The sequence below is a fragment of the Tupaia chinensis genome, unplaced genomic scaffold (assembly GCF_000334495.1).
Source record: "Tupaia chinensis unplaced genomic scaffold, TupChi_1.0 Scaffold000416_1, whole genome shotgun sequence".
Taxonomy (NCBI): Eukaryota; Metazoa; Chordata; class Mammalia; order Scandentia; family Tupaiidae; genus Tupaia; species Tupaia belangeri.
The window spans coordinates 1,024,317-1,050,046 of NW_006159921.1; the positions used below are offsets into that span (position 1 = coordinate 1,024,317).

Genomic DNA, 25,730 nt, shown 5'->3' on the forward strand with positions numbered 1-25,730 from the left:
CTAACCCTAGCTGAAAAAGGCTGGATAGAGTTTTAGAAAAAACTACGAATCATGAAGTTTTTGGCCTGGCGACTTAATAACTGATGGTTTTATCTATTGAGGAACAAATCAAATTGAAATAGGTTATGGAGCTTAGGGGAAGTAAAGGCAGCAATTCTTTATTAAACATGTCAAGCTTGAGATGTCTTAGCTATCTTAATAAAATGTCATAGGCGAATAAATTATGCAGAAATCTAAAGTTCAGACAAAGGTCAAAGCTGGATATAAACAGTTGGGATTCAACAGTACCAGATATTACTTAAGGCCAGGGATTAAATAGTGTCAGGTATGGAGGGAGTTGCCATAGAGCGTAGAAACTTTGGCTCTACAGCACTCAAACAACTAAAAGACAAGTAGAGAGACCAGCCCTGTAGACTAGTGGTTAGGAGAGCTGAATACCACATGGCTGATCATGGTTCATATCACAACCCTGGTGGCTTAAGAAGCAGGCCAAATGTGCATGCATGCATGCCCCAAATCCTGACGGAATGGAGGAAAGGGGATTGCAGCATGACCATACCTTACCCGGGGATTCTTTCATTCCCTTCCCCTCTGGTGAGTGTACATGCTCTCTGATAATTAAAATAGTAATAGTAAAGGTCTGGTAAAGAAGGGGAGACTAGGACCAGCAGATGGCATAGTGGTTAAGGTGTTAGATTCCTACATGGCTGACCACTGTTCAAGTCGCAGACCTGGTGACTTGACAAATCACAGTAAGGGGGCCAGCAGGTGGCATGGTAGTTAAGGGCACTGGACTCCCACATGGCCCACCATGGTTTCAGTCCTAGACCTGGCAGCTTGCTTTCTTACTTTATTTCTCTCTCTCTATCTCTCTCTCTCTCTCTGTCCCTCTCTGGTCAAATTAAATAAATAAGTAAAGTTAAATAAAGTATTTTTTAAAAAAAGAAAGGAAAAATCACAGCAAATATATAAATAGATAGATAAATGGATAAATGTTTGAGAGAAAAAATAAAAAGAAGGGGAGACCAGCAAAGGAATTGGGAAAGAGCAATCCATAAGGTAGGCTAAAAACTAGAAGGGGTAGAATCTCAAAACTCTTTAAAAAAAAAAAAGGCATCTCAAAAAGAAATGGTCACTTGTGTTAAAAGCCATTAAAAGGAGCTTAAGCCAGCAGGTGGTGTGGTGGTGAAGGCATTAGATTTCCATATTAGCCAAATGCACTTCTAGTCCCAGACCTGGTGACATGCTTTCTCATTTTCTACTTCTCTGATCAGCTTTTAAATTAATAACAATAAATAAAATAAAATAATTCTTTAAAAAAAAAAAAAGTTAAAGGGATCCAGCAGGTGGCATGGTGGTCAAAGCTCTGGACTTTCACATGGCTGACCTGGTTCGGGTGCCAGATCTGGCAGCTTGAAAATCATGCTGGGCCTGTGTGACCCAAATTCCAAGAGCAGAGAAAAGGAGATTATCACATGGCCACCCCCCACCCACCACCCCGGGGGTGACTTTTCTCTTTTCCTCCCTGTCTCTCTCCATTGAGCACATGTACCCTATGAGGAAAAACTGAAAAAAAATAAAAAATTAAAAATTTTAAAGTATCAAGAGTAAGGGTGGGTGGTCTTTTAAGAAGTATCCCTGGTGCCAGCAGGTGGTATAGTGGTTAAGGCACTGAACTTCCACATGGTCATCCCCGGTTCAAGTCTAGGACCCAGTGGCTTGCAACTCACTAGGTACATGTGTGTGTGTGTGTGCCCAAAATCCCAAGAGGAAAATGGAAGAGGAGGGATTATGGTACGGTCATCCCCCTTGAGGGGTGATTTCTCACTTTCTCTCTGTCTTTCCAGCAAGTGCATGTACCTTATAGCAAAAATATCTTAAGGAAAAAAAAGTATACCCGTGGAGTGTGAAGAGCAACTGAATGAGGTGAAAAACTGGAGCACAAATGCACAGCTCCTTCAGGAAGTTTCACAGTAAAGCACGTAGAATGTGGAAGAGGTGTGAGGTCACAAAAGAGTGTGCTGCTGGGATGTAGGTGTATGTTCATTTTCTTGACCATGTATGCTTTTTTAACAACCTTTTTCAAAATTTTAATTTAAAAAATTATTACTATTAGATTTTTGCTGTACGGCACATGCACTTGCCAGAAAGACAGAGACAGTGAGAAATCACCTCCCAGTGGGAATGGCCATGCCACAATCGCTTCTCTTCCATTCTCCTCTTGGGATTTTGGACACACACATACACGTGGAGTTGTAAGCTGCCAGGTCCGGGACCCAGGGGATTCCAGCAACGTAACCATTATGCCAACTGCTGGTCCCCAAAATTATTATCATTTTTCTTTTTACCGAAGGGTCTATACTCTGGCTAGAGAGAGAGAGGAAGAAAGCACCTCCTAATGAGGCATGGTCATGCTGCATTCCCTTCTCTATTCCTCTATTCTGTTGGGATTTTGGGGTATACAGGCATGCTCTCAAACTTGGCGTGTTTTTCAAGCCACTGAGGCTGGAATTCAAACTATGGTTGGCCATATGGATTCCAGCTCCCTTAATTACTAAACTATAGAGCTGACCCTAAAAACCTTTTAAAAACTGAGATAAGATGAACATAACATAAATTTTACCATTTGAACATGTGTAGTTCAGAGGCATTAAATACGTTTACACTGTTCTGCAACTGTCACTATCTCCTGAACTTTTCATCATTTTGAACTAAAACTCTGTGCCCATTAAACAAAAACTCCCCATTCCTTCCTCCTGTAATTTCTGGTAGCCCCTATTCTATTTCATGTTTCTATATTTATGACCATTCTAGGTAGCACATGAGGGTGGAGTTATACAGTATTTGTCTTTGTGACTGAGGTTTTTTTTTTTTTTTTTTTTTTAGAATTATTTATTTATTTAAAGCAGAGAGGGACAGAGCAAGAGCGAGAGAGCAAGAGAGAGAGAAAGCAAGCTTCCAGGTTCGGGACTTGAACCACTATTGGCCATGTGGGAGTCCAGCACCCTGAACCACCATACCACCTGCTAGCCCCTGTGACTGAATTTCTTAAATTTAACAATGTCATGAAAGTTCAACAATGTTATAGCATATAGGAGAATTTCCTTCCTTTTCAAGATTGAATGATATTCCATGACATTTATATGTATCACATTTTCTTTATCCATTCATCCTTCAATGGACTTTTGTGCTTTCACCTTTTGTCTATTGTGAATAATGTTGATATAAGCACAGGTGCACAAATATTTGTTCAAATTTCTTCTCAATTTTGAATATAAACCCTAAGTGGAATTACTGGTATGATAATTCTATATTTTGTTTTATTTGAGATATTATTATTCTGTTTTCCATAGCAGTCGCACCATTTTACATTCCCATCAACAGTGCACAAAGGTTCCAGTTTCTCCACAGCTAATGAATAATGGTGTTAAGCATCTCTTCATTGCTCTATATACAAGAGTTCTTCAAAAAGTTAATGGGGGAACCAGCAGTTAGCGTAATGGCTATGTCGCTGGACTCCCACGTAGTCGACCGCGGTTCGTGTCCCGGACCCGGTGGCTTAAAACTCACGCCAGGCGCGTGTGCGTGCGTGCCCAAGATCCCGAGAGGAGAATGGAGGAGAAGGGATTGCGGCGTGACCATCCCCCCTGGGGGGTGATTTCTCGCTTTCTGTCTCTATGTCTCTCTCTGTCTGGCGAGCGCACGCGCCCTACAGTGAAAATCTCTCAAAAAAAAAAAAAGTTAATGGGAAATATGTATTCTGAGAAATATATTCATGGATTGGTTTTGTTTCCTTTTTTGGCTTTAAATTAAACTCATACTTCATTTTTTCCCTCTTTTCTGGGGGGAAAGATTTTTGCTATGGGGCATGTATGATTTTTGGTACGCACACACTTGTGCCCAGAGTGAATTTTAAGCTGCTGGGTCCGGGACTCGAACTACGGTCAACTATGTGGGAGTCTTGTGACATAACCATTACACTGTCTGTTGGTCCCAGTACTTCCATGTTCCATGATTTTTTCTCTTTTTTTTTTTTTGAGAGGTTTTTGCTATAGGGCGTGTGCGCTCACCAGACAGAGAGAGACAGAGAGATAGAAAGCGAGAAATCACCCCCCCAGGGGGGATGGCCACACCGTAATCCCTTCTTCTCCAGTCTCCTCTCGGGATCTTGGGCATGCATGCACATGCGCCCGGCGTGAGTTTAAGCCCACCGGGTCCAGGATGTGAACTGCGGTCAACTACGTGGGAGTCCAGCGACATAGCCATTACGCTAACTGCTGGTCCCACTTCCATGTTTTTATAAATAATTATTTTATTGAACTTAATTCTTTATGTATGTATGTATGTATTTTAATTTGACCAGAGACAGACAGAGTGAGAGAGAAAAAGGGAAAGTGAGGAGGCAAGCTGCCATGTCCAGGACTCAAACCATGGTCATCCATGTGGCAGTCCAGCGCTCTTAACTACTACACCATCTGCTACCCATAAACTCGTATTTCTATTTCATTATTTGTCCCAGCCTCTGTGGTACAGTTGGCAGTATAGCAGACTGCAGAGTTGGAAACCACATGCTGACAAGTACCCAGCACTGTCAGCCTGAAAACATACCCAGTGCATGCATATGTCCAAGACCCTGGTGGGCTGAAAGACTTCGGCCGAAAGTCAAAAGGAGGGATTTCACTGCCTAGGTCCTGTGGAGGATTCATCTCTATCTCTTTTGTGCATGTGATCTAGCATGAATTTTAAAAAACAGATAAATACAGCCAGCAGGTGGCATGGAGGTTAAGGTGGCTAGATCCTAGGCCGGCTGGCAGCTAGCATGGTGGTTAAGGCACTGGACTCCCACATGGCTGTGATTTGAGTACTGGACCTGGCGGCTTGCTTTCTCATTTTACCTCCCTCTCTCTGGTCAGATAATAATAATAAATAAATAATTCTTAAAAAAAAAAAAAAAAAGAAAAAGGCGACTGGATCCCACATGGTCAACTTTGCAGTTGGAGTCTTGGACCTGGCAGCTTGAAAACTGCACCAGACACTTGTGCATGCATGTGAGCCCAAAATCCCAAGAGGATAGAGCAGGGATTATGATGTAGCCATTTCCCCTGAGGGGTAATTTTTCGCTCTCCCTCTCTCACTCCCCTTCCCCAGGTGACCACATGTGCCCTATGGCCAAAACCAAAAACAAAATGCTATAGTTTTATAGTTTATAGTATGTGATTGGATGTTTGCTTTATTTTGTTTTTTCAAGATGTTTTTAATGGTTCTAGTAGTTACTTTCCAGAAAAATATTTTAACTGGAGTTGCATTTCATTTATAGATGTATTCAGGGGATTGATCTTTTCATTATTGAAACATTCCTACCTAAGAATACAGTATTTTTTTACATTTATTCAAGTCATGCGTTAACTTCAGAGTTTTAGTTTTCTTTATACAAGTTCTGCTCATGTTTTGTTAAATTTCTTTCTGTATATATTATACTTTAAGTTGCTGTTAGAAGTAGTATCTCTTTTCACTTAAATATTTTCTTTTCATTAAAAAAAGATGTATTTATTCCATGAATGCGTAGTAGAGGCAGACAGAAATACAGCACCCTTGACAGGGCCTCAGTGCTGCCTGCAGTCCACCCCCAGCCTAGATCATGGGCACACATATGCACACTTGCTGTGTACAGGAAGACCTCACGACACAAACCCAAGACCCTCCCATGTGAGCGCAGCACTGCAGAGTGGCACATCACTGCTCCTCCCCTACGGGTAGCCTGAAGAAGGTCAATTTTAAGCAACCACTGCAGCTGGGCCCTGGGTTATTTACTTTTTATATTGCATTGTCTGGGCATGGCTATCAACCAGTGTTAACTAGTAACAGTGATAAACTTGTTCTAATTTTTCAAATTTGTAATATTCATACAACAGTAAAATCACCCAAGGATACATTTCTCAGAATGTATATGGGTTAAGTGATAAATGACTATATTTTGTTCCATTTTTTAATCAACATAAAATAAAGTGAATTGGGACCGGCAGATGGCATAATGGCTACGTCGCTGGACTCCCATGTAGTCAACTGTGGTTTGAGTCCCAGACCCGGCGGCTTGAACTCACGCTGGGCACGTTTGTGTGCATGCCCAAGATCCCAAGAGGAGAATGGAGGAGAAGGGATTGCGGTGTGGCCATCCCCTCTTGGGGGTGATTTCTGGTGATTTGGTGTAATAGCTATGTCGCTGGACTCCCATGTAGTCAACTGTGGTTTGAGTCCCAGACCCGGCGGCTTGAACTCACGCTGGGCACGTTTGTGTGCATGCCCAAGATCCCAAGAGGAGAATGGAGGAGAAGGGATTGCGGCATGGCCATCCCCCCTGGGGCGTGATCTCTCACTTTCTGTCTTTCTGGTGAGTGCACCTGCCCTATAGCCAAAAAAAAAAAAAAAGAAAGAAAAGAAAGAAATCCTACTTAGTTTTGTAAGTTTTTTCATACACTGCTATATTCAGTTTCGTAATATTTTGGTTTTAGGATTCTTGACTGTATAGTCATAAGTGAAACTGATCTATAGTTGTTACACTGTACTTACCCAGTTTCAATTCTGTACCTGCATTAGCATAAATTTGGAGGCTTTTGCCCTTTTCTATGCTGTAAAATTATTTTAACTGCATTTTAAGTGCTGCTTTTAGTTTATCAAGCTTTTCCTTTGATGAAACTCATTTATAAAACCTTCTAGGGCCAGCAGCAGTAGCAGAGCAGTAATGCAACACACTGATGCTGGCTGGACCCACGTCGGAAAGTCCCAGGTTTGCATCCAGAGATCTCCCTGTACCCTCGTGCACACATGCCCATGATTTATACTGGCTAGTGCTGGGAGTGGATCAAGGCATGAATTCTCTCTCTCAGGAGAAAAAATATAAAAAGAAAAGAAAAGCATGAAATAACCCTTTGGGTATAGAACTATCATAATCTTTTAAATTTCTATAAAATTGGTTTATTGGTCTCTCTCTCTCTCTCTCTGTCTCTCTCTCTCTCTCTCTCTATATATATATATATATACTTTTAAATTTCCATAGTTTCTAAGAAATTTATTTATTTTATCCTCTTACGATTTTAAAACTCCCTCTAAATATGGGGTGTTAGTTCTTCTTACTTCTGACATTGCTTTTATGTGTTTTCTTGTGCCTTCCCTTGATTCTTTATCCAGAGGTCAGATGTCTGTTTTGTTCATCTCTCCAAAGACCTAATTCTTAGGTTTATTTCATCCACTCTCTTACCCATCTATTTCTGCTTTTGTCTCTAATGCCCAACTGTGTTTGTTCATTCCTTCCTTTTCTTCCCCCTCCAATCAGTAGTCTATTTATACTTTGCAATGGAGAGGTCAATAATAGTTTTTTCTAATTCTAGAACATTTATCTAAGTCTAAAACAATTTTCATCACTTTTCTACCCCAAAACTCCCTGCCCATTAACTGTCACTCTCCATCTTTCCCTCCTTCTCAACCCCATGTAGCCACTAATCTGCTTTGTCTATGGCTTTGCTTCTTTTGGACTTCCTATAAATAGAATCATGTGTTAGGAGGTTTTTCTGTATCTGGCTTCCATTGGTTAACACAACCTTCTGAGGTTCGTTTGTGTCATAGGATGTATTGTTTCTTTCCTTTTTATGGCTAAATGATATTTCCTTGTATGGCTGTACTTTACCTATCATCTCTTTACACTTTAGTTGATGGAAACTTGGGTTATTTCCACTTTTTGGTTGTTATCAGTAATGCTGCTGTGAATATTCATGGACAGATTTCTGTGTTGACATGTTTTTGTTTATCATGAGTATATACTTAGGAGTGTAGTTGCTGGGTTATCTGTGAACTGCGTTTAGCTTTCTGAGGAACTGCCAGTGCCAGGCTATTGTCCAAAGTGTTGCACCATTTTACACTCCCCCACTAGCGTATGAGGGTTTTAATTTTACCACACTCCTGGGCACACTCAAAGGCCCTCTGTTTTCTTGGCCGATTGAATTGTGTTGGCATCCCTGTCAAAGAAGATCAGTTGTAGGCCATCCTGATAGCCTAGTAGTTAAGGGAGCTGGATTCCAAATGGCTGACCACAGTTCATATCCCTTCTCCAGCAGCTTGAAAACATGCCAGGCATGTGTGCGTATGTGTTGAAAATCCCAATAGGATAAGCGATGAAAGGAGATTGTGGCATGATCATGCCACATTGGAGGGTGCTTTGTCCCTTTCTAGAGAGCACCACATGCCCTCTAGCAATTAGGAAAAAAAAAAAATCAGCTGACTGTATATGTAAGGATTTATTTCTGTATGTTCAGTTTTGTTTCATCATATATGTGACTATCCATATTCCAATACCACAGTCTTGATTACTATAGCTCTATAGTAAGCTTTGAAATAAGTATGTCTTCCATGGAAGAACATTATGATTATTTTGGGCTTCTTATTTATTCATATAAATTTTAGGATCAACTTGTCAATCTAAAAAAAATGAGGGAGAGAAAACTGGTATTTTTACAGGGACTGTGTTGAATCTGTAGATCAATTTTGGGAGTATCATCTTGTTAGCAATACTAAGCATTCCTGTCAGTGAAAATAGGATGTCTTCCCTTTCACCTTAATTTTTTTTCATCAATGTGTGGTAGTTTTCAATATACAAGTCTTACATTGATTCTGTTAAATTTTTTTCCATGTATTTTATTTCATTTTGATACTGTTGTAAATTAAATTGTTGTTTGGGGAATCGGATCCCACATGACTGATTGTGTGGTTCAAAATCCTGTTCTGGCGAGTTGAAAAGCACACTGGACTTGTGTGTGTGTGTGTGTGTATGTGTTTGTATGCTCAAAATCCTGACAGGATGGAGAAATGAAGGAAAAGCGATTGTGATGTGACCATACCCCATTGTATGCATGCTTTTTCTCTGTTACTGTCTCTCTTTGTCACATGCATGTGTTCTCTGGCAAATAAAAAATAAATTGTTTTCTTAATTTCATTCTCATATTTGTCTATTTTTGGAAAGACATTCGCTCATTGGTCATGTATCCTATACCCTTGCTGAATCTGCTTTATCTATTAGTGAATCTCTTCTGTTTATTATTAATTTCCATCTTCATGTGTCTATATACATTAGGCTATTTAGTCCCCCCCTTTTTTTTCTAGTCAATTCATTTTAAGGCTGCATATTTTGTTCTCATTAACTGTGTTGACCACAGCTATTTTGATTTGAAGTTGTGATTGTGACCTGTTTCTAGCTCAGTTTTAGATTTTTTTTCATTATTCATGATAGAGCACAGCATACATTGGTATATAGTGGTGACAATAGCTGCTTTCCATGATAGAGCACAGGAGTATGCAGGTAAGGAGTATGCAGGTAAGGCAGGAAGGAGCACTTTGGACAGGATTTGGTCACACTGCGGTACTTTTCCTCCAGTCCTTCAGCCCTTCAGATCTTAAACACTTATGTGTACACCAGCTTGTTTCAGGCTGACCAGGCCAAGGATTTGAACTATGATCACCATGTGAAATCTGGCATCTCTTTAGCAGTGTCTTACTGTTGTGTGACAGAGTCAGTCCTGATGTACTATTTTTTAAAAAAATTATTTTATTTACTATTTTCTTTATTTTGTTTTATTATTATTATTTATACACTCAATCATTATACATCATTTAGATTGTAAAGAGATTTTACCCAGCATGATACACACCTCAGTCCAGTTGAGAATACTATACATGCCCTCATGAACAGATAACAAACTACATCTGTGTCCCACAAATATCTTATCCCTCCATTTTTCCCCTAATTTCCTTTCCTGCACTCTTCCCCTCCCATACTCTCCACTTTGTCTCTAGTGTCCATAACAATTTTTAATGCTTTTATGTCCTCCAGTCTTTCAGTTTCTACCATTGAGTGCAATCTGTCTGTGTTAAGTGAAGACACAGTGTCTGTCTTTCATAGCCTGACTTGCTTCACTCAGCAACAAATCTTCCATATTTGTCCACTTTCTATCAAATTCCAGGGCCTTGTTTTTTATGGCTGAATAATATTCCATGAAGTATATGTGCCACACTTTTCAATCCATTCATCAGTTTGTGGATATTTGGGTTGGTTCCATGTCTTAGCAATCATGAGTAATGCTGCAATAAATATAGTTGTGCAAGCGCTTTTCTGACTGAGTGTTCTCCTGTCCTTTGGGCAGATACCCAGGAGTCGGATTGCTGGATCATATGGTAGTTCTATTTGAAGGTTTTTGAGGAACCTTCATATTATTCTCTACAGTGGCCGGACCAATTTACATTCCCACCAACAGTGTAGGAGTGTTCCCTTTTCACCACATCTCTGCCAGCACTTATAATTTTTTGTTTTTTTAATCTTCACCATTCTGACTGGAGTTAGGCGGTATCTCATTGTGGTTTGATCTGCATCTCCCTTACGATGAGGAAGGTTGAGCATTTTCTCATATGCTTTTCGGCTGTTCATATGTCTTCCTTAGAGAGTTGTTAATTCAGCTCATTTTCTCATCTTTTAATTGGGTTAATCATTTTCTTCTGGGTAAGCCACTTGAGTTCTCTGTATTCTAGTTATTAGTCCCTTGTCTGAGGCACAGTTAACAAAAATTCTCTCCCATTCTGAGGGTTGTCTATTCACACTAATTGTGGTGTCCTTTGCTGTGCAGAAACTTCATAATCTGGTGTAATCCCACCTGTTTATTTTGAGGATTAATTTTATTACTATTTAAAAAATTTTTAGGGAACCAGCAGTTAGCATAATGGCTATGTCGCTGGACTCCCACGTAGTTGACCGCGGTTCACGTCCCGGACCCGGTGGCTTAAAACTCACGCCAGGCGCGTGTGCATGCGTGCGTGCCCAAGATCCCGAGAGGAGAATGGAGGAGAAGGGATTGCGATGTGACCATCCCCCCTGGGGGGTGATTTCTTGCTTTCTGTCTCTATGTCTCTTTCTGTCTGTCTGGCGAGCGCATGTGCCCTATAGCTAAAAAACCTCTCAAAAAATTTTTTTTTCTTATAGGTCACTTGTGCTCAGTAAAGAAATACAGAGCGAGAAAGTGAGAAAGCAAGCCACTAGGTCTGGGACTTGAACCACAGGCAACCATGTGGGCGTCCAGAGTCTCAAACACTGTGCCACCTGGTGGGTCCCAAGTCCTGATTAGTTTTGCTATAGGGCATGTGTACTCACTGGAGAGAGAGAGAAAGACAGAGAGACAGAAAGTGAGAAATCATCCTTGAGAGGGGATGGCCATGTCACACTCCCTTCTCTTCCATTCTCTCCTCGGAATTTTGGGCATGTACACTCGTGCCTGATAGGGGTTTTATACCACTGGGTCTGGGACTCAAACTGCGGTCAACTATGTGGGAGTCCAGCAACATAACCATTACGCCATCTGTTGGTCCCCTGATTTACTTTTTAATCGAATAATGTTTTTATAATTTTCACATGTTTGAGGGGAGTTCTATTTTGTTAATACTTAGCCTAATTTAATTGAGACTGGTATGATTTTTCATATGGAGTTCATAGATAATCTTGCAGATAGATTTCTAAATTAAGACTATCCACAAGTGATATACAAAATGGCAGGTGAAAAAACTGCGAAGCAGGATACTAAGGAGAAGAAACCTGAAGCCAGGAAGGCTGATGCCAGTAGCAAGGTTAAAAAGGGTGACCCCAAGGCTAAAAAGCCTAAGAAGGGGAAGCCCCATTGCAGCTGAAACCCAGTCCTAGTCGGGCATCGGCAGATACTCCCAGTCTGCCATGTATTCCAGGAAGGCCATGTACAAGAGGAAATACTCAGCCACCAAATCCAGAATCGAAAAGAAAAAGAAGGTTCTTCCGACTGTACAAAACCAATTGGTGGAGACAAGAATGGTGGTACCAGGTGGTTAAACTGTACAAAATGCCTAGGTATTATCCTACTGAAGATGTGCCTCGAAAGCTGATGAGCCACGGCAAAAAACCTTCAGTCAGCCTGTGAGAAAGCTGCGAGCCAGCATCACTCCTGGGACCATTCTGATCATCCTCACTGGACGCCACAGAGGCAAGAGAGTGGTTTTTCCTTGCTACTTGTAACTGGACCGCTGGTCCTCAGTCGTTCCACTGCGTAGAACACACCAGAAATTTGTCATCACCACCTCCATGAAAATTGATATTAGCAAAGTAAAAATCCCAAAACACCTCACCGATACTTCAAGAAAAAGAAACTGTGGAAGCCCAGACACCAGGAAGGTGAGATCTTCGACAGAGAGAAGGAGAAATGCGAAATTTCAGAGAGTACAAGGTTGATCAGAAAATTGTAGACTTGTAAATTTTTACCAAAAAATCAAAACTGTTACTCAGCTGCAGGGCTACCTGTGATCCGTGTTTGCCCTTACAAATGGAGTTTATCCCTGTTTTGCCAAGAACGTGGTTAAGTAACTGATCATTTAAAAAAAAAAAAAAAAAGAATATCAACAAACAACAAGATAGGAGTGCTTTTGTCATAAAACCCCAGATAAACCAGATGGGGCTACATCGTGTCATGTGTTTTCTTTTTGGATACAGTAGATGGGACAGCTTCCTTGCCTGGTAAGATTAAACCTTTCTCTGACTGACTAGGTAGTGAATTTTGTGCTATTTGACCATATTCAGAAATGCTTTTAAATGTCTTTGCAGCCACAAGTAAGAAGAGTAATTCACCCAAGCCAGCTCGGTCCAGTGTAGCAGGTAGTCTGTCCCTTCGAAGAGCAGTGGATTCTGGGGAAAACAGTCGTTCAAAAGGAGATGGTCAGGCTCTGTCTGAAGGTACATTTGGGAGACTCAATGTAATTTGATGAGTAGATATCTGTTATTGGAAATTGATGTGGTTTAGCTTTTGTACTTACAAGGTGAAAAAAAATGCCAACGTTTGATTTGAAAATGTCTATATCTGACAACAAAACAAACCTTTGAGAAAAGGCACTTATTAGACTACATATTGTGGACTCCTGAATTTTAAATACCTGGCATCAAAAGCAATTGGAATTTATTTTTTAATTGTTCTTGATCTTTTTCTTTGATATGTATAATTGGATTTTCTAATCTGAGAAAAAAAAACTTTGTGTTTATTTGAATATATATATATATTTTTTTTTTCCTGAATATTTTCTCTTCTTTTTATTGAAGGCTCCCCTGGAAGCTCTCAGTCTGGGAGCAGACACAGTTCTCCCCGAGCCTTGACACATGGCAATATTGGTGATATTCTGCCAAAAACTGAAGACCGGCAGTGTAAAACTTTGGATTCAGATGCTGTTGTGGTTGCAGTTTTCAGTGGCTTGCCTGTTGTTGAGAAGAGGAGGAAAATGGTCACCTTGGGGTATATTAAGTTCTTTTGTTTATGTAGTAGAATAATAACGATTACCTTTGCTTGAAAGTCTGTATCATCATGAACAAGAGTAATTTCTACTTTGTTCATTTGTCAGCCAGCAGAAAGTTCATCCGTTTCATTAAAATCTAACATTTTAAAGTATCAGATATCTTACCATACTTTTTTTTTTTTCTAATGGAAAGAAATAGTGCAGAAGTTCTGGGACCAGCAGATGATATAATGGTTATACTGCAGTTTGAGTCCCAGACCCGGTGACTTAACATGCATGCTGAGCATGTGTGTATGCATGGCCAAAATCTCAAGAGTAGTTTCTCTGTGTGTGTATGTGTGTTAGAACTTACTTTCACTAAAGTTAGACAACAGTGACTTGTGTAACCTTGTGGGAACTCTGCCTTGTGAGGTGTGTGTGTGTGTATATGCCTGTTTTTTTTTTTACCCCATGCTTTTCAGCTAAGACATTTGTGCCTTACCATTGTTCATGGATCTTTACATATAGTTTGTATGGAGCAAAGCACTTCCAGTATTTTAACACTGCTTTTCTGTTTTTAATCTTATCTTCTCTCTTTATGAAATTATCTTCCAAACTCATAGTTGGAATTTCTCAAAAGAATATATGGTAGCTGACACCTTTATCACTCTCCCAGGAAACATAGACTCATATCCTAGCCATGTCTGTTGGACTTCTATCCCTGCAAAAGATAGAGTGATTATAGAATGGATTATCTGAGGATGTGCAAAACGAGCCATTGATATCATCTGCTAATCTATTTTATGGATATTAAATACATTACCAAATTTAGGCAGTGGAATAGTTCTACCTTGGAGACTTTGAGAACTTAGAATTAAATTTAGAGAAAGATTAACATCTTTTAAGTTTACTTAATTTTATGTGGCTTTAAGGTCTGAATCATTATAAAATTGAAATGGTTTAGTTTTCCCTTGTGTAGCTAAGGTTTCAGCAGCAGAGAGGTGGTGAAATCTGGAGATTATCTTGTGTTCCCCAGAACCTATCCTGATATTGTATACATTCCTTTCAAGTTAGAGCCCCAATAACTTTTATATTTTATTTGTTACAGGGATATTTACATCTGCCTTTTGTCATACAGATGGAATGCATATAATATAGATTATTTTTTCTAGAGTATAAAAATCTTATGCAAATGGCTGCACCTCTGGTAATCCTCATTTCATAATTAATTACATCTACCAACTTCGGTAATGTGGGTGCTATCCCTACTTTTTTTCCCCCTGCCCTATTTAGTATATTCAAAAAGTTTAAATACTAATGGTCAGTGTTTCAAAATGGAAAGAGCAAAAAGGATAGTAAGTGAAAATTTTCTTATCTGCTTTATCTTCTATCTTCCTAATTTTTCAACCCTTTGTCCACATTTATTTATGTTGTTCTTACTATGGAAATAGTCATACCACAGTCCCTTTTCCTCCATCTCTCCATTTTTTTTTTCAGGATTTTGGGCACATGTGTCCCAGTGTGTCTCTCAAGTCACCATGTCCAGGATTCAAACAGCATGGTCAGCTAGGTGGGAATCCATCTGCCTTAACCACTAGGCTGTGGCTGGCCAACTCCCCCCCCCCCCTTTTTTTTGATTTCTACATAGGATTTTTTTTTTTTTTTATGATACACTTTTTTCATGAATTTTTTTAAAAGAATCTGTCATATTTAATTAAGCAAGTGTGGCTGTAGCCTTTTTTAAAAAAATATACATTTTTTCATAATATATCTGAAAATCTTTTTATATTAGTGATAACGTTATTTAGGACTGTGATTTATATTTATTTTTCAATCAAAATTTTTATTGAGATAATTATAGGTTCACATGCAATCATAAGAAATGGTACATGGAGCCAGCAGGTGGCATGGTGGGTAAGGTACTGGACTCCCACATGGACAACGGCAGTTGTAGTCCGAGAACTTGTGGCTTGCTTTCTCACTTTCTCTCTCTCTCTAGTGAGCACATGTGCCCTATAACAAAATAATAACAAAATAATTCTTTTTTAAAAAAAAGAAAGGAATGGTACAGAAATCCTCTCATTTACTTTACTTGTCCTCTTTTCCCTAATGATAACATTCTTCAAAATTATAGCACTATATTACAGCCAGGATATTGACATTGATATAATCCACCATGTTATAGTCTTTTATTGTGAATATTCAGTGAAATTTTTTTGAAACTAAATTTTAAATTTAGCATTAAACACTAGTACATATATCCTACTTTAGTGCTCAGTTTTAGATGAGAAGAAATTATAGGTTATTTATCACTTGTAAGTTACATAAAACTATCAAAATGTTTTCTCTCTCTTTGAGGACTAATGCTAAAGGAGGTCGTTTGGAAGGAATCCAGATAACTGATTTGGAAAATAATTCTGAAACTGGAGAATTACAGCCTGTACTACCTGAAGGAGCTTCTGCTGCCCCTGAAGAAGGTAAGGAATGATAATGACAGGAGAAGGGTAAATACTAATCCTTTCATGGACAACTGAGCCAGATTTGCTGGAGTCTTTATCTACCACAACAGTGCTCCTGCTTGTTCTTGGTAGTAGTGGTAGGGAGTGACTGCTTTGCTAAAAATGTTGCTGAGACGTGCTATCTGACGTACTTGATCTAAACACATCGTTCATCATGCCACTGAATTTATTTACACAGAGACAGGTAAAATGGGTAATTTATTTTATAAAAGGACATGTCTTACTAGGAGAGAGATTTACAGGGGAGAACAAATTCTGCAGGTAGTCCATCTATGCAATAAATAAATTTATCAAGCCACCTACACACTGGCATTGAATTTTTGCTAGATATATAAAGATTAATTAGATACGTTCACAGTCTTATGGGGAAGACATACAAGACAGCTAAGTAGAAATTAAATGTTAAGGCTTCATATTTTAAAGAGTCTTAATTAATAGTTGTAGATCGCTTTGCTCTTCTTAAAGATGTATTCTAAGCTCTATTTTTAAAATGGCTTATAGTGACCAACCTCAACTCTGCCAATTTATGTTCAGTCATACTTTCTAGTATTTCTTTTAAATTTTCTTCGAAGTTCATCATTATTTTTTTTTAGAGAAAGACTTTTGCTCTAGGGCATGTACACTCACCAGAGAGACAAAGAGAGAGACAGAAAGCCAGAAATCATCACCCGTGGGTATGCCACAGTCTTTTCTCCTCTCAGGATTTCGGGTATGCACGTACACACGCCTGGCATGAGTTTTAAACCACTGGGTCCAGGACTTGAACCACTGTCAACTGTGGGAGTCCAGCGATGTAACTTATGCCATCTGCTGGTCCCTCGTTATTCTTTATCTAAAAGCAGAGATGACATTTTATAATATTGGATAGCTGAAGGTGCTTGAAATCAGGCTATGTGCTTTTTCCTTGTTGTATCTTTTATGTTAATGCTGTTTGTCTTTTTTTTTTTCCCCCTCAGTGAAACTGCCACCCTCCACCTCTGCATTCATTTGAATTTGAAAGACTGATGAATTGTTGCTCAAAGCGTATATACAGGTGCCAGCATCTCTGGCTGCCCTGCAAGAGGGTGTGTGGGTGGTGGCATTTTCAGGGTTTTCAATTAAAGAATATTAAACCTTTTAGTCTTCCCTCTTGGTGCTCCTGTGGTGGGCAGCACTATTTCAGTAAAAGATATCAAATGTGAAGGATTTTTTAAAGTGAATTGTTGATTGTTAAAACACTAAAAAAGAAATATTGTGATTGATCATCTTTATAGAAAGGACCTGTAGGGAGTAGTTACTTTCTGTGTATTTATACATTCTGGTTATAAACTGGAGTGCCTAAATTCTTACAGCATGTGCTGCATTTACTAGCTCATTTTTTTATGACATGCTTTTCATTTGCCAGATGTTACATTTGATACTGGTATTACAATAATTCCTGAACCTGTTGTTGTATCTAGTTCAGTTTCTCTGCTGTGGCACCATTCATTTTGGCGGCCATGTAATTCTTTACTGTAGGGGTTCTGTTCATTGTATTGTAGGACATTTAGCAGTATCCCTCAGCTTTTAACCACTAGATTCCAGTACCATTCCATCCCATACCCCCCAGTTAAAAGTATCAAAAAATGTCTCTACCCATTGCCACATGTTCCCTGGGAGGCAAAATCATCCTAGTCAAGAACCACTGACTGAATTTAGTAACTCTCAACCAGGGGTGACCACTCCTTGCGCTTCACTTGCCAGAGTGGGCCACTAAGGGGAACAAGTTGTAGCTCTCAAGTATGGTGAACATCATAGCAATAGTGGCAGGAGGGGACACTAAATTCCTTTTAAGAATTATTTAATTTATTATTGTTATTATTTTTTAAAACTTCATCAGAGAGAGAGAAAGACAAAGAGAAAGCAAGAAAGCAAGCTACCATGTACAGAATTTGAACTGCATCCTGCTATGTGGGAGTCCATCATTTAATTACCACACCACCTGCTGGCCCTAAGAACTCTTTTTTTCTTTTTTTAAATTGCTACAGAGTGTATGTACTTTCCAATGGGGTATATAGTCATGCTGCAATCTCTTCTTCTCCATTTCTCTATCCTGTCATGATTTTGGGCATGCATACACACTAACCTGGGATGTTTTTTCAAGCTGCCAAGGCCAGGATTCTAACAATGCGGTTGGCCATGTGGGATCTGGGTGTATTAACCACCAGGCTATCTATAGAGTTGGCCCTGAAAATTGAATTTAAAGAGTAACTTAAATTTTGGGGCCCGCAGTGGCATGGTGGTTAAGGGCACTGGACTCCTCCATGGCCAACCATGATTTGAGTCCCAGACCTGGTATCTTGCTCGCTCGCTCTCTATCTCCCCCCTCTTCCTCTCCTTCTCTCTCTCTGGTCAAATTAAAATTAATGAATGAATTTATTATTAAAAAAAAGAATAGCTTAAATTTTAAGAATGACTGAGAATTCAAGAGAATTCTAATTTGTTTTTGAATTCTGAATTCCTGACAGAAACATTGATAACCAAGAAGGCAAATTTGTACCTAGAATTTTAAGAACTCATCTTAATTGTAGTGTTTCCAGCAACAGTTCCATAAAGAGCCACAAGATGGAGGTGGTTCTTCATAGAAATTGCTGTAGAACTGTCACTTTTTTTTTTTTAAGAAATAGATTTTTTAAGGGAACCAGCAGTTAGCGTAATGGCTATGTCCCTGGACTCCCACGTAGTCGACCGCGGTTCGCATCCCAGACCCGGTGGTTTAAAACACACTGGGCACGTGTGCGTGCGTGCCCAAAATCCCGAGAGGAGAATGGAGGAGAAGGGATTGCGGCATGACCATCCCCCCGGGGGATGATTTCTCACTTTCTGTCTCTATGTCTCTCTGTCTGTCTGGTGAGTGCACGCGCCCTATAGCGAAAACCTCTCCAAAAAGAAAGAAAAAAAAGAAATTGATTTTAAAAAAATAATTATTTATTAAATTTTATTTATTCATTTTATTTTTAATTTGACAGAGAGAGACACAGAGAGAGAAGGAAAGAGGAGAATGGAGAAAGTAAGCCACCAGATCCAGGACTTGAACCATGGTCTGCCATGTGGCAGTGTCCAGTGCCTTAACCACCATGCCACCTGCTGGTCCCCATGTGTCACTTTTTAATTCTTAGAACAGGGGAGTTTTTTCCCTGTGGTGAAGATGGAGATGATTTGGAAATGTCTATATTCCCAATTTATGTCTTCTAAATATTTAAGGGAGGAATAATACTGCACAAACTTCTACTGAAAACAGAAGAGAAAAAATTCTCCAGTAAAGCCATATGGTGCTACCATTTTCTACGTTGGAAATTTTTTAAACTTACAAGTTCTTTTTTTTTTTTTTTTTTTTTTTTTTGAGAGGTTTTTACTATAGGGAGCATGTACTCTCCAGAAAGACAGAGACAGAGACAGAGAAAGCGTGAAATCACCCCCCACACACAAGGGGGATGGCCACGCCGCAATTCCTTCTCCATTCTCCTCTTGGGATCTCGGGCATGCACGCGCACAAGCCCAGCATGAGTTTAAGCCACTGGGTCCAGGACTCGAACCACGGTCGACTACATAGCAGTTCAGCGACATAGCCATTATGCCAACTCCTGGTCCCAAAGTTCTATTATTTTTAATAGTTAAAATACCTGTTCAAGTTATCTGTTTTTTTCTGAAAGAGTTTTGATAGTTTGTGTCCATCAAAAAATGTGTCCATTTTATCTTTGTTCCTTATTTATGAGCTCATAGTTGTACAAACTATTTCCTGGTTGTCTTTTTAAAGTCTATAGCATCTGTAGTGATGTCCTCTCTTTCATTCCCAACATTGATCATTTCATTTACTTTATTTTTTCTTGGTGATTCTGTCTAAAGACTTCTTAATTTTACTGACCTTCCTCCTCCCCCTCCCTTTTTTTGTGAAAGGGCAAATGCACTGGACAGAGGGAGAGGGAGAAAGCACCTCCCCAATGGGACTTGGTCACAGTGCAATCCCTTCTCCATTTCTTCATCCTGTTGAGATCTTATACATAAATGCAACCTCACCTAGCATGTTGTTCAAGCCCCCAAGGCTGGAACTCAAACTGCACTGTCCACCTTGTAGGATCTAGCTCCCTTAACCATTAGGCAATGGGTCCAGCCCACAGATCTTTCCAAAAAACTACCATTCTGTTTCATTGGGGGCTTTTTCCCTATTGGTTTTCTTCTGCGTTTTGTTTATTTATTTTTTTAAAAAAAGAATTAGTTCTAATTTTGTTGTTATTGTTATTCTTCACCTTGACAAGAGAAAGAGAAAGCAAACTGCTAGGTCTAGGATTCAAACCATGTCAACTATGTGGGAGTCCAGTGCCTTAACCACCACACCACCTGCCAGCTCCTATTTTTGTTATTATACTCTTCCTTTTAATTGCTTTGGGTTTAATTCTTTTTTTTTTCTTCCATTAATTTCTTAAAGCTTAAATCATTGATTTGACACCATTTCACTTAATCACTTTTATAAGGCAAGTCTGTGTGTCTGTATGTGTTTTAAGTCCATTTATTCATTTCTTCTATGAGCAAGAGAGAGATAGCACCCCCAATAGGGTCTCAGCACTGTGATCCAGCCCTAACTTTAGCCAGCCCTCAATCCTATACATAAACAGGGCATTCCGAGGTCTTCAGACACAAATCCAGAATCTCCCACGTGGATTAGCCTTACAATGTGTTGTGTTCTACAATTACAGCATCAAGCCCCCCCTTTTGTTTTAGTCTTTAATGCTGTAAATTTCCTTTAAAGCATTGTTGTAGCCACATCACACAGATTTTGAGATGTATTTTTGTTTTCATTCAGTTTAGAATGTTTTTTATTAATGCTGGAAAATTCTCAGCCATTTCCTTTTAATACTCATTTATTGTCTCCTTTGTTACGTTTTGCTGTTTCTATGGCAGTCTGTTATTTAAATAATTTCTTATTGTTTTTAGAGAGAGATTTTTGCTACAGGTTGCCTGTGCTGGAGAGAAAGTGAGAAATCGCCTCCCAGGGGTGGGATGGTCACACTGCACACTGTAATCCCTTTTCTTGCTTCTTAATCTTTTTATGGTGTTTTTCATTTTTATTCTCAAAATTTTCCTGAACTCCTTTCTTAAACCATCTACTAATATTTTAATTCTTATATCTTTCATTTCCAGAAAATGTATTTAGAGTTTGCTTGGTTTGGTTTTGTTTTTAAGGTTTTTTGGTTTTTGCCGTGGGGCACGCATGCTCGCCAGAGATCCAGTGAAAGAGAAAGTGAGAAATCACCACCAAGGGGGATGGCCATGCCACAATCCCTTCTCCCTCATTTTCCTCCTGGGATTTTGGGCATGTACACACGTGCACCCAATGTGATTGTCAAGCTTTCAGGTCCAAGACTGGAACTGTAGTCAGCTATATTGGAGCACAGTGCCTTAACTACCATGCCACCTACTGCCCCCTTGTTTTTTGTTTTGTTTTGTTTTGTTTTAATTTGCCATTTCTTTCCCCAAGTTAAACAGAATTGTGTAATTTCTTATAGGTTATTGTTTCATTTTGTGTAAAATTCAGAGTATATTTCTTTTTGTTTATCTGCTGATTTTCAAATGGACTGTTTGCCTTATTTTTAATTTTTATAAATTTTCCAGTGTGTGTGTGTACTTGTCAGAAAGAAACAGAGAAGGAGAAAGCACCACCCCCCACACCCCCCCGTGGGGCATGGTCACACCTCAGTCCCTTCTCCACTTCTAGATCCTGTCAAGATTTTGGGCCCCCACATACATGCCTGGTGTGTTTTTAAATGGCCAGGTCTGAGCTTTAAACTGCTCAGTAGGTCATGTGGGATCCAGCTTCCTTAATTACCAGCGTTAGGGGTCAGCCTGTCTTTTTAATTTTATTTTATAATTAAAAAAAAATTATTTGTTAAGGGACCATCAGTTGGCATAATGGCTATGTCGCTGGACTCCCATGTAATCGACTGTGGCCCGAGTCCCGGGCACATGTGCATGTGTGCCCGAGATCCCAAGAGGAGAGTGGAGGAGAAGGATTGCGGCGTGGCCATCCACCCTAGAGGGTGATTTCTTGCTTTCTGTCTCTCTGTCTTTATCTGTCTTTCTGGCAAGCGCACATGCCCTATAGCAAAAACCTCTCCAAAAAAAATTATTTGTTAATTTTTTAACTTTCTGTTCATTTGGCCAGGGGGGGGGTAGTAAGAGAGCAAGCCACCAGGTCTGGGACTCAAACCATGGTCAGCCATGTAGGAGTCTAGCACCTTAACGACTGTACCACTTGCTGGCCCCATGCCTTGTTTATTTTGAAGCACCCCTTTTAGAAACCCTCTCTCCCCCATGAGAATGCTAATAATCTATACTGGGAAAGTTTTCCCTCTAGAGAAGTGTTGTATATGTGTCAAGACTGTTCACGGGCATTTTTTTAAGAGAGATTTTTGCTATAGGGTGCATGCGCTCACTGGAGGGACAGAATCAGAGAGACAGAAAGTGAGAAATCACACCCCAATCCTGACTCCTACATTCTGCTCTTAGGATCTTGGACATGTACACACATGTGAGTTCTGAGTTGTTGGGTCCAGGACTTGAACCATGGTTGATTATGTGTTTTGTTTGTTTGTTTTGTTTTTTAATTTTGCTACAGGGAGAAGGGATTGCGGCATGACCATCCCCCCGGGGGATGATTTCTCACTTTCTGTCTCTATGTCTCTCTGTCTGTCTGGTGAGTGCACGCGCCCTATAGCGAAAACCTCTCCAAAAAGAAAGAAAAAAAAGAAATTGATTTTAAAAAAATAATTATTTATTAAATTTTATTTATTCATTTTATTTTTAATTTGACAGAGAGAGACACAGAGAGAGAGAGAAAGAGGAGAAGTGAGAAAGTAAGCCACCAGATCCAGGACTTGAACCATGGTCTGCCATGTGGCAGTGTCCAGTGCCTTAACCACCATGCCACCTGCTGGTCCCCATGTGTCACTTTTTAATTCTTAGAACAGGGGAGTTTTTTCCCTGTGGTGAAGATGGAGATGATTTGGAAATGTCTATATTCCCAATTTATGTCTTCTAAATATTTAAGGGAGGAATAATACTGCACAAACTTCTACTGAAAACAGAAGAGAAAAAATTCTCCAGTAAAGCCATATGGTGCTACCATTTTCTACGTTGGAAATTTTTTAAACTTACAAGTTCTTTTTTTTTTTTTTTTTTTTTTTTTTGAGAGGTTTTTACTATAGGGAGCATGTACTCTCCAGAAAGACAGAGACAGAGACAGAGAAAGCGTGAAATCACCCCCCACACACAAGGGGGATGGCCACGCCGCAATTCCTTCTCCATTCTCCTCTTGGGATCTCGGGCATGCACGCACACAAGCCCAGCATGAGTTTAAGCCACTGGGTCCAGGACTCGAACCACGGTCGACTACATAGCAGTTCAGCGACATAGCCATTATGCCAACTCCTGGTCCCAAAGTTCTATTATTTTTAATAGTTAAAATACCTGTTCAAGTTATCTGTTTTTTTCTGAAAGAGTTTTGATAGTTTGTGTCCATCAAAAAATGTGTCCATTTTATCTTTGTTCCTTATTTATGAGCTCATAGTTGTACAAACTATTTCCTGGTTGTCTTTTTAAAGTCTATAGCATCTGTAGTGATGTCCTCTCTTTCATTCCCAACATTGATCATTTCATTTACTTTATTTTTTCTTGGTGATTCTGTCTAAAGACTTCTTAATTTTACTGACCTTCCTCCTCCCCCTCCCTTTTTTTGTGAAAGGGCAAATGCACTGGACAGAGGGAGAGGGAGAAAGCACCTCCCCAATGGGACTTGGTCACAGTGCAATCCCTTCTCCATTTCTTCATCCTGTTGAGATCTTATACATAAATGCAACCTCACCTAGCATGTTGTTCAAGCCCCCAAGGCTGGAACTCAAACTGCACTGTCCACCTTGTAGGATCTAGCTCCCTTAACCATTAGGCAATGGGTCCAGCCCACAGATCTTTCCAAAAAACTACCATTCTGTTTCATTGGGGGCTTTTTCCCTATTGGTTTTCTTCTGCGTTTTGTTTATTTATTTTTTTAAAAAAAGAATTAGTTCTAATTTTGTTGTTATTGTTATTCTTCACCTTGACAAGAGAAAGAGAAAGCAAACTGCTAGGTCTAGGATTCAAACCATGTCAACTATGTGGGAGTCCAGTGCCTTAACCACCACACCACCTGCCAGCTCCTATTTTTGTTATTATACTCTTCCTTTTAATTGCTTTGGGTTTAATTCTTTTTTTTTTCTTCCATTAATTTCTTAAAGCTTAAATCATTGATTTGACACCATTTCACTTAATCACTTTTATAAGGCAAGTCTGTGTGTCTGTATGTGTTTTAAGTCCATTTATTCATTTCTTCTATGAGCAAGAGAGAGATAGCACCCCCAATAGGGTCTCAGCACTGTGATCCAGCCCTAACTTTAGCCAGCCCTCAATCCTATACATAAACAGGGCATTCCGAGGTCTTCAGACACAAATCCAGAATCTCCCACGTGGATTAGCCTTACAATGTGTTGTGTTCTACAATTACAGCATCAAGCCCCCCCTTTTGTTTTAGTCTTTAATGCTGTAAATTTCCTTTAAAGCATTGTTGTAGCCACATCACACAGATTTTGAGATGTATTTTTGTTTTCATTCAGTTTAGAATGTTTTTTATTAATGCTGGAAAATTCTCAGCCATTTCCTTTTAATACTCATTTATTGTCTCCTTTGTTACGTTTTGCTGTTTCTATGGCAGTCTGTTATTTAAATAATTTCTTATTGTTTTTAGAGAGAGATTTTTGCTACAGGTTGCCTGTGCTGGAGAGAAAGTGAGAAATCGCCTCCCAGGGGTGGGATGGTCACACTGCACACTGTAATCCCTTTTCTTGCTTCTTAATCTTTTTATGGTGTTTTTCATTTTTATTCTCAAAATTTTCCTGAACTCCTTTCTTAAACCATCTACTAATATTTTAATTCTTATATCTTTCATTTCCAGAAAATGTATTTAGAGTTTGCTTGGTTTGGTTTTGTTTTTAAGGTTTTTTGGTTTTTGCCGTGGGGCACGCATGCTCGCCAGAGATCCAGTGAAAGAGAAAGTGAGAAATCACCACCAAGGGGGATGGCCATGCCACAATCCCTTCTCCCTCATTTTCCTCCTGGGATTTTGGGCATGTACACACGTGCACCCAATGTGATTGTCAAGCTTTCAGGTCCAAGACTGGAACTGTAGTCAGCTATATTGGAGCACAGTGCCTTAACTACCATGCCACCTACTGCCCCCTTGTTTTTTGTTTTGTTTTGTTTTGTTTTAATTTGCCATTTCTTTCCCCAAGTTAAACAGAATTGTGTAATTTCTTATAGGTTATTGTTTCATTTTGTGTAAAATTCAGAGTATATTTCTTTTTGTTTATCTGCTGATTTTCAAATGGACTGTTTGCCTTATTTTTAATTTTTATAAATTTTCCAGTGTGTGTGTGTACTTGTCAGAAAGAAACAGAGAAGGAGAAAGCACCACCCCCCACACCCCCCCGTGGGGCATGGTCACACCTCAGTCCCTTCTCCACTTCTATATCCTGTCAAGATTTTGGGCCCCCACATACATGCCTGGTGTGTTTTTAAATGGCCAGGTCTGAGCTTTAAACTGCTCAGTAGGTCATGTGGGATCCAGCTTCCTTAATTACCAGCGTTAGGGGTCAGCCTGTCTTTTTAATTTTATTTTATAATTAAAAAAAAATTATTTGTTAAGGGACCATCAGTTGGCATAATGGCTATGTCGCTGGACTCCCATGTAATCGACTGTGGCCCGAGTCCCGGGCACATGTGCATGTGTGCCCGAGATCCCAAGAGGAGAGTGGAGGAGAAGGATTGCGGCGTGGCCATCCACCCTAGAGGGGG

At 39.6% G+C, this 25,730-nt stretch overlaps 2 protein-coding genes across 7 annotated transcripts in view; both read left to right on the top strand.

The window, feature by feature from the left end:
* Positions 1 to 25,730, top strand: part of SKA2 (spindle and kinetochore associated complex subunit 2) — a 1,094,818-nt gene that overhangs the window by 139,340 nt on the left and 929,748 nt on the right. The gene's annotated exons all lie outside the window — the stretch shown is intronic.
* Positions 1 to 25,730, top strand: part of TRIM37 (tripartite motif containing 37) — a 154,210-nt gene that overhangs the window by 105,113 nt on the left and 23,367 nt on the right. For all 6 annotated transcript variants that reach the window (XM_027774239.1, XM_027774241.1, XM_027774240.1 and 3 more), the window contains 3 exons: positions 12,656 to 12,784; positions 13,145 to 13,334; positions 15,673 to 15,791. In XM_027774239.1, coding sequence (XP_027630040.1) covers positions 12,656 to 12,784; positions 13,145 to 13,334; positions 15,673 to 15,791 — 438 coding nt within the window. The remainder of the gene's footprint in view (positions 1 to 12,655; positions 12,785 to 13,144; positions 13,335 to 15,672; positions 15,792 to 25,730) is intronic.